This window comes from Scomber scombrus, chromosome 3, assembly GCF_963691925.1.
Source record: "Scomber scombrus chromosome 3, fScoSco1.1, whole genome shotgun sequence".
In the NCBI taxonomy this organism is placed as follows: Eukaryota; Metazoa; Chordata; class Actinopteri; order Scombriformes; family Scombridae; genus Scomber; species Scomber scombrus.
The window spans coordinates 12066467-12075804 of NC_084972.1; the positions used below are offsets into that span (position 1 = coordinate 12066467).

Consider the following 9338-nt stretch of genomic DNA (forward strand, 5'->3'; position numbering starts at 1 on the left):
AAAAAAGAGGTGATTTTTCCTCGTTAATATAAACTATACATACAGTTGGCCGATAGGTGGCGCCAAAGTGCTACAGGATGTGGGGGGAAAACAAGTCCGCCAAAACCGAAGAAGAAGCGCTTCCGCTGTGACTTAACTCGTTAGTTAGTAAATGGCGGTCGTGGACAGGGTGGACTGTAAACATTCCCAGGGTTATAACTGTAACTGTCTGCTTATCATCAAAAACATGTACTCGGCTGTGTCGGAAATGCAGGGTAGTTACAAGATGTTTATTTTCAACTTTCAGGTTGGTTCATGTTCCGTGCTGAGAGGAAATTCACAACCAAAGAGACGTAAGCGAGGCAAACGGTGAGGACCTTTCTCTTGTAGCTAACATGAACTCCAATTATAGTTAAAATGTAGCGACAACCTTATCTGAGTGCCTAAGTTTGTTATCAGTTGCATATTTCAGTATCTCAGTGCTAAAGTTACATACTGTCTCTGTTAAAAATAGCTACATCCACATGCAGACAGATCATCAGGCTTACGTTAACCATCACTAGTATGTTGAATCTGCTTCTGTCAGTAACTTAAACGCTGACATTTTTAGTTGAAGCCATCATGGAGAACCATGATGGAGAAAAGGACACGGAGTCTGAAGTGGCCGAGCTTCGTCTCAAAGTAGATACCTTGAAGCAAGAGCTCAAAGAGTGCAGAACCGAGCTGATCAAGGTGCAGAAGCAGCTGCACCACTCCGAGAGATTACAGAGGAGCACAGAGAGCTACAACGAAGACCTGAGGAAACAGGTCTGCGCATACTACATACACCACACCTCCTATACCAAACAACACACTGTGTTCAAGGGTGTTTAACAATGCAGTGACGAAGTTGTACGTGATTAGTTGGTGTTCAAATTTGTGATTTATATAAAATCTTGTCTCCATATGGAGGGATGTTTATGATAGTGCAAACCACTGTGTTAAAACAAGCAGCTATATGAGTCTGACTAAACTCTATTGTTGAACTATTCTCACATATTATAGAAGTGAGAATGGGCACAGCACTGACATGCAGTGGTGGAAGATAACTTAGTGTATTTACTAGTGTGCCGTATTTACGTACAGTTTTGAGGTATTTGTGTTTTTTTGACACAATGGATAACATAACAAGCAAAAAACAATACATTGTTAAAAATGAAACCAGTGATTTCAAACTTTTTTAGCTGTTGATGTCTTACAAAAATACAAGTAGTCTGAGTCTATGAATTGGTAACAGCTCCACCGAGTAGTGATTTTTCCCTCTAAACTTCGCACATGGTTGCATTTCAATAAATGTTATTTAAAAAAAAAAAAAAAAATCAAAGATCTTAGAAAAAGTCCAAAAAACGGAAAATAAATTGGTGCACCAGAACTTGTTTTTTCTTCTTTCTTCTTCAATAAAACATCTAAAGACCTCTCAAAATTATCTGGTGTCCCTTTGGAGGAGCCTGGCCCCTAGGTTGAGGATGAGTAGATTAATCTGCCTAACTGTGTATAAAGAAGTAGTAATATAATATATAAGCCAGAGGGGTGAAATTAGTACTCTAAGTACATTTGCTGCAGTCTTGTACTTTTACTTAAGTAGGATTATTCATGCAGGACTTTTACTGGTAATAAAGTATTTGTACATTACTGTTTAGGTACTTTTAATTAAGTGAAGTGTCTGAATACTTCTTCCACCACTGCTTACATTATTACACTATTTTTTTATGTACAAAAATATGTCACGTGACACTGCTGTCCAATCTAACAGTATTTTTAAATTGATCCTTATAATATATCGTACATACAGTGCTTGTTTCAGACCCTGTTGGTTGTTTGCTCACTGAATTTATCTACAAATGTTTTGTTTCAGGTTGACCAGCTGAGCGCAGAGATTCATGAAAGGAAGAAGAAAGATAAAGACAGAGTCAACGTCGAGACTCAGACAGAAGAACACGTATGGACAGAAACTGGTGTGTTATTTTCTTCTGTACATTGATTGAAATTGATTATCATTTCTGTTGTGTCAGAAAATGAGAGAACTTTTGCAAACCTTTCCTTCCAGATTATTACAACTACTACTATGGAGGCTGCTATCAGAACCCAGAGGGAGCTGAAACTCAGGAAAGCTCGATCACAGCAACAGTGGATGCAGCTGACGGCAACGAGGCAACAGAGGTTACAACACCGAACGAAGCAGCAGCTGTAGATGTTTCAGGTCAACCTGACAGCACTGTAGCAGTCCCCACTGAGGTGATTTTATTATTTATCCCATGTAGGGCTTTCTGATCAATACATTAAAATTACAAGTCCTTCAAAAGATATAAAGTTATTTAAGCATAAGTGATCACAAATGTTTCATATTTTTACTTTATGGTTCACTCAAAAAATAAACTTAACTGCCAGCATCAGAATTGTTGGATCAATAATACATTGACTATGTTGTTTAGTCTTCTCAAATACTCATATAAGGTGATGTGATGGTTAAGTTGGATTTGTAAAATTGAGTTTACATGATGAACATATATGTTGTCTTTTTCAGGAGGGCGATGGAGGTTCCATAGCTGACATGTTGAGGGCCACTGCTGAGCAGGCTATGACCCAGACTGGCTTTGTCTTTGATGAGACAAGTGGCATGTACTACGACCACAGCACGGGCTTCTATTACGACTCGGTTCGTCAACACATTTTCTGGAAAATGAGGTTATGTGTTGTTATTCCGAGCAGTGATGTCTTGGCAGACTTTTTGTACCAGTCTTTTGATCTTGCGTGTTTTTATGTTCGTCAGGCCAGTCAGCTTTATTATGATGCCAACATAGGCATTTACTACTACTATGATGCAGAGAGCGGACGATACCAGTTCCATTCCAAGATTGAGCTCCCTGCTGCACAAACTGGTGCAGAGCCTTGCCAAGACAAGAGTGCTACTGAAAAGAAAGGCAGACGGGTCAAGAAAGGGGCGAAGAAAACCTCACACCAAGATGATAAGGTACATAACAGCTGGATCTATTATTCATGCATTGAATACATACTTTGTTATTTTTGGCGGCTGACTGCTGGCTTTTTAGTTCCTTGTAAAAATTCTGATGTTTCACATCCTCATTTTTTGGTCTCAGTCTTCACATGCTGGCTTTTTTTCTTTTTGCTTAAATTTGAAGCTAGTTGGCTAAAAGACTATTCCTCTGCCCTAGGTGCAAGAGGTGACTAACTCATTGGCTAATATGAAGATTTTCTCTTACTGGAATGCTGCTTCCTACAGAGGTACACCTTTTATTACCAACACGCAAAGCAGTTTAAAAAATATAACTGCTAATTATCCACCTGGGCCTTAGTTTTATAGTTTTTGCCATCATAATTGCAGGTTTAAATAGCTATAAATCTCCCATACAATACTAACCCTAACCCAAACCCTAACCCTAACCCTAACCCGACAGCATGACAGCAAAACTAGGGAGGTAAATCCCAAGTGGTAAACTAAATAGTTATCATAAAACATTGTTGTAGGATATTTCACACAGTTGTTAATCTGACAGCTTTTAACATCTTTGAAATGTTCATTGGCTGCTCTGCACTATGTCATAAACTTCTAATGACTCAAGGATTTGATCACCCATGCTTATAAATCTGGGTGCAAAGTATTTTGTGGATCACTGAGGATTTGGTGGATGTCTGTAGGGAACTGTCTGTGAAGACTGAGACCAATAAGAATGTTGTGGGGAAACACTTGCGATCTACAAAGCCAGCTGTCAGCGAATGCCACTTGAGACATAATCTCACTGTTGACTGTCTGATGCCAGGAACTCGTATTTGATGAGGTGAAACTGGAAGAAGAAGAAACTGAGTGGGTCGAACGGAAAACACCTAAGAGGGCCAAGGATTCACGGAAACTGAAGCGAAGGTCTCACAGTCCAGACCTGGCTCCGCATGGTGAAGACTCTAAACACCGGGAGGAGAGGGACAAATCTTCATCAAAGAGGAAGAAACAGAAAAACGGTTCACACCACCATGAAAAGGGAAGATCAAAGAAGAAAAGGAAGAAATCAAAGTCAGAAAAGCGCAAGAAGAAGAAAAAGAGTCCGGTAGCTCGGAGTGATGACTCAACTGGGAACAGCGAGCCAGAAGAGGGCGAGATCACTGAGTCAGAGAAAGAGGAGTGGGATTCCACATCCTCATCCTCATCCTCTTCTGTCTCCCCCTCCAATGAGAGCCCAGAGTCAGAGATGGAAACTCAGAGTCAGGAAGGTGAGCGGGAAAACAAGCTGAATTCTGCTCTGGGCACACATGTGCACAATTGAGTCTTTGTTTAATCTGGAAGTAATTTAAAGTGAGTTAGATTGTCACTTTTAATTTGGTCCCAGCACTGTAGTTTTCTGAGGCAATCATGTTGCCATAGTAATGCACGCTTGACAGTTTTGCGGTTTGCTTTTCCTGTAGCTAAAGACATTTGGCCTCCCTGTGTTAGAGTGACTGTGGTCAGATCTCCAGTGCTGCAGGTGGGCACTTTGTTCATCATCACAGCCGACTCTGCGGCCACCATTGGCAGGTTTGTGCTCTTTTTCTTTTTCTCTTGTCACATTGCGGCAGTAAGAGGTTTAATACTTTGACAGAAAGCATTCAAAAGTGAGAGCATGCCATGTTTGAATAGGAGGCATAAGGAGCATAGCTGTGGCCACAGTGCCAATGACACAATGATGCTACAAGTTGTTTCTCACCAAGTAAAAATATAAAGAATTATCCTCTGAAGTCATACTTTACTTAATGGGCCAGCGACCTCCTTTTGTTCCAGAGAGAAAGACATGGACCATGCAATCAGAATACCGGAAATGGGAGTCAGCAAGGTACCCCAGTTCACTTTATGTTTCTCCAGGCATCAAAATGAGTCATGTGCATATTGCAGGTGTATACAGTGTTTCTAAATGTGAACCGTGTTTGGTTCTAGCTCCATGCGGAGGTGTACTTTGACCAGGAGCAGCAGAGCTACATGCTGGTGGACCAGGGAAGCCAGAATGGAACAGTCATCAACGGCAACAGAATCTTGCAGGTCAATATTGTGTATTCATTTCTTCTTTTTTTTTGCTTCTGAATCATCTCTTTCAGTCATCACCTTATCAGTAAAACTTCAGTCTCTTCAGTGCATACTTGTTTTGTTGCCTGCAGCCCAAAACCAAGTGTGAGCCCCATGCACTGATGCACGGTGATGAGGTGAAGATGGGAGAGACTGTGCTGTCATTCCACATCCACTCAGGGACCGATACCTGTGATGGCTGTGAGCCTGGTCAGGTGATGGCTCACCTCAGCAAGCACAGGAGAGAGGAGAGTGCAGGTAAGCCAAACCAAGAGAAAACACATCCACAGTAGAATCAGACCTTTTTTGTATACGTGCCCAAGTGTTTGAAAAGCCTGATCTAATCCATTCCTCAAACAAAGGCTCTGTGTGAGATAGCATTCACTGGCTATGGTTGTTTACCTTCATAATGTCATCCATCATCATGTTAGATTTACCTTTACTCTCGCTGTACTTTCCAAAAGGCCCTGCTCCCACCAAAGAGGATAAAGAAGCACTAAGACAGAAGGAACTGAAGCAGATGAAGGCCAAATACGGCCTGCAGGTGAGTGTTACCAGGGTGAGCTGCGGCCAGTTTTAGTTTACCCCCTCTTTTCTTTATGCAGCTAGTCAAATCTTTAAACTTCTTTTCTGTGAACAGAGTAGTGAATATGAAGAGGTTAAAGCCCTGAGGAACACTAAATACAAGGACCGAGCAGAGTCTCGACGACAGACTGTGGGCAGTGAGGGTGTTTTCCAAAGAAATGACGCCCCTGCTTCCGTTCATGTGTAAGTATGTTGTCATGGACTGTTATTGCTAAAGATAGGAAAAAACGTATGAATGTAAGTGTCAATCATGTATCTCTTCCTTGTCCTATCAAAGGGAGATCAGTGAAGTCAATAAAGGGCGGAAGATGTTGGAAAAGATGGGCTGGAAGAAAGGAGAAGGGCTGGGTAAAGAGGGAACTGGAATGAAAAATCCGGTGAGTTTCTGCTGGAAAATGTGGACATGTTTTGTCGATACTTTGATTTAGATGTATTGTGAAGAAAATGATTTGATTTTCTTATCTTTGTCATTACATCCTTTACAGATTGAACTTAAAATCAGAAAGTCACAGTCAGGTCTGGGGACTGTTGGTGCCATGTCTCTAGATGATGTCTCTCTGACCAAATCAAAATCGCAGAAGAACTGGGAGAAAGCACGAGAGAGATTCGCTGACACCTGCCACTCTGATATGCTGCCGCCCAAAACACAGAAGAACAAATCACCCAAATCCTGGGTAAGAGGAGAAGAACCTGAGGCCACAGACACTCCCACAGGTTGTGATACAGATGGCCAAAGCTAGGAAGAAGCACAAGCGTGTATGTTTACAGTGGATTTATAAGCTGAGTGGGGAAATTTGATGCCTAACAGCAATTGTGATATTTGTAAATTGAAGTAAGGATAGTCAATTGTGTAATTTCACATTGTTTTAATCAATGAATGACAATGAAACGTTGCTCTGAGAGTTTGCCGAAACAGAATCTGACTGTAACACTCTCTTATCAACAAGTTGTCCTGTGCTGTGCTTAAACAATGTCCTCGATTGGCAAGAGTCACTCTCAGTGGTTGCAGGATGTGTTTCTTCCTCTCCTCAATAAGCAAACTGTGGAATATTTACAGTCTAAAACACTCAGAGGAAGAGTGACAGACAAACATTCACGGTCCAACATGCCTGCAGTCCATCCACCCCACAGAGGGCAGAGCTGCCACTGTGCCTTTTAAAACCAAGAGGACATGAATCGCCTCAAGCAAATATTGACACAGTGAAGATATATCTATCACAGTGAGATCATACTGTATATTGTGTTTGGACAGTAACGTAACTTATCATCTTAAACCAGTCACAACTGCTGGGTTATAATGATGTTCCAACCCCATTTTTTCATGTTGTACATTAAATTTCAGTCATGCTTACAACTTTGGTTCTGTTTATTTACAGTCTATTACATAAGATCCAATTCATATTGTCAACGGTGGACACACACATACACATATTCGTCAGTCCAGTGAGCAAACTTATTTTACTGTCCTTTGTGCACACTGCGCAAGCTTATCTGTAGGTTCATTTTGAAGGTGTGTGAATATTTGCATGTGTGTGTCAGTGTACGGTTGAACAGAGGCCAGTCTCACACTAACTGGAAAAAGAATGTCGATGCAGCTATAAGCTCAGTATTGTAGTTTACAGTAGAGTAAAACATAGTATTTGTTCAGTGATCTCATTGCTGGTGCATTGTTAGATATCATACCTCAAGTTTTGCAGATGAACATGCGTATTGCAAAATTCTATAACTAGTAACAAGCCTCCACTTGTTGAGCTGTGGCACAAGTTTTAGGTCACAGAATAAGACAATGACATTATGTTAAGTTGCACAATAAAACTAAAGAGCATCAAACAAGTGAGTGATTTTACTCACGTTACATTGCTGGTGTGACTCCTTGAGCTGCCTTGCCTGCTACCCTTCTTCTGACTTACAGAGGCACCCATTTTGATCTTCCTACCCGTCAACCGACAGTGTGTTTCCCTTAGCTAGTAGGCATACTCTCCTGTGCTCCTCTGAGACAGTTCAGCAGGTAACACTGGTGCTCTCCTGTCAGACTTCTTTTGACACAAGTTTCATGACAGGTGGGTCCTCTCGTCCCTCCCTCTGCTTCTCACGTCTCCTCCCTCATCTCCCTGCCCTCACTGGAAGTAAACATTCAGCAGATGATACTGTAGTGTAACAGAACTGGGAGGGATCACATTGTGTGACTGTATTGAATAGAAAGTCTTGAGCCATAAAAAGATACCGTGTCATGAGATAAAGGGAGAATTCATTCTTATGTGAGGAGGTAACTGAGGGCTTTGAGAGATCTGGCTTGACCAGTTTCTGACACTGCGAGAGCATTCAGTGAACACTGTGCCAACTGTTCTTTCAAATGCAGCCTATTCACCATGTCAGTGTGAGGTGATTCCCAGTTCTTAAGGGCAAAATCAGCTGATTCAAAAATCTATTCATGGTCTCTTGTGTGAGGATAATAATAACAATATATTGAAGAGCATTTTTCAAACTGAACACTGGAGTGCACAGAGGTTGTGTAATCTGTGCAACAAAGAGAGTGCATATTAATCTTGTGGTGAGAAAACACTTTCATATGTCACCTCACAGCTGAAAATTTCCCTGAGGCAGCTGTTTTTTCTTAGAATGCTCTAACAGGCAAGTGGAAACAAGTTTTCTTGATTTCAGTTGAGCTGAAACAGAGTCTGGGCAATAGACAAAAATAATCCTTGTTATTAGTGATTGAGATTAGCAGCATTAGGATGAAGCAAGTAAAGTAGCTGCTTAAACTCTGAGGCTTGTTGTTTTAAACGAACAGAAGTAAAGATGTCACAGGTATGATGAGAGCTTTAGGAATTACAACTACAACATTTTAGCTGTCACTAAAACTGACTCTCATAAGGACGCCTTGTTTTTCACCCTCTAGCTCAGAGGTTGACACAGTTCAAAGGTCAAGTAGCAACAGAAGGTCATCCGCTCTTTCATACCACACATACATATACGCAACCACACACACTGAAACACTGTTGCATTTTAAAATGTGATCACACAATAAAGACAGGAGTGCCCTCTGTCTGCAGATAACAGAGGAATGCTTCGATGGCGAATGGAATCATTGGAGAGATTTGTCATAATTTGTGTTTTGCGTTTAAAGGATAGAAATCCATCACATTACAAATCATATACTGTTATTTTTAAAATAAAAAGGTTATATTCAGTATATTAAATAGAACTTTTTGTCTTTTAAATACAATTTGAAAGATTAAAAAAAGCATTTTGTTTATGCATAGGCATTTTGCTTGAAGTATTTACAGAGTAACATGTCTTATATATCCAGGGACCCTTAGGAATCTTTGACAGGGTTACAGAGGGTCCCCAGCAAAAAAAGGGGGAATTATTTATTTTCACTATAGGTAACACTGTAATAAAAATCTAACGACAGGGTCCTCAGGACAAATCTTATCAATTGGGGTCTGTGGTCTAATTTGTGTCAGTTTAGGGGTCCTTGACGTGAAAAAGTTTGAGATCCATTGTCTTATATTAAGGTATTACTAGCATTGTATATGTTGTTTTACAGGTTTATCTAAATTCAAGGTGTTCCTGCTATTTTGTTCACTGCCTAGATGGATGCATTCACTGTTTCATGAACCTGCTGATATGCAGTTTTTTGCAGCATAAATCTGAAAAGTCATGAGATTATTAAAGGGGGGGAAAA

The 9338-nt window shown here is 40.7% G+C and overlaps 1 protein-coding gene across 3 annotated transcripts; it reads left to right on the forward strand.

Moving 5' to 3' along the window:
- The first annotated feature begins 149 nt into the window (after positions 1–149).
- aggf1 (angiogenic factor with G patch and FHA domains 1) lies at positions 150–7004 on the forward strand. Of its 3 annotated transcripts, XM_062415534.1 has the most exons (16): positions 150–200; positions 287–348; positions 590–786; positions 1874–1973; positions 2066–2253; positions 2543–2674; positions 2789–2989; positions 3798–4242; positions 4435–4543; positions 4787–4838; positions 4940–5041; positions 5158–5323; positions 5530–5609; positions 5706–5833; positions 5928–6027; positions 6136–7004. In XM_062415534.1, exons 3-16 carry the CDS (start codon positions 601–603, stop codon positions 6388–6390), a joined length of 2244 nt encoding a protein of 747 aa, XP_062271518.1. In that variant the 5' UTR covers positions 150–200; positions 287–348; positions 590–600; the 3' UTR covers positions 6391–7004. The 3 variants fall into 3 exon arrangements, with proteins under 3 accessions (XP_062271518.1, XP_062271519.1, XP_062271517.1); XM_062415535.1 differs by lacking the exon at positions 3798–4242 and adding an exon at positions 3192–3261 and having other exon boundaries at positions 161–348; XM_062415533.1 differs by having other exon boundaries at positions 161–348.
- The last annotated feature ends 2334 nt before the right edge of the window (positions 7005–9338 follow it).

Coding starts and splice junctions, on each gene's coding strand:
- aggf1 (XM_062415534.1), top strand. CDS start 601: ATGGAGAACCATGATGGAGAAAAGGACACGGAGTCTGAAGTGGCCGAG. Junction 5,042..5,157: donor ACGGCAACAGAATCTTGCAG/GTCAATATTGTG, acceptor TGTTGCCTGCAG/CCCAAAACCAAGTGTGAGCC. Junction 6,028..6,135: donor GAACTGGAATGAAAAATCCG/GTGAGTTTCTGC, acceptor CATCCTTTACAG/ATTGAACTTAAAATCAGAAA.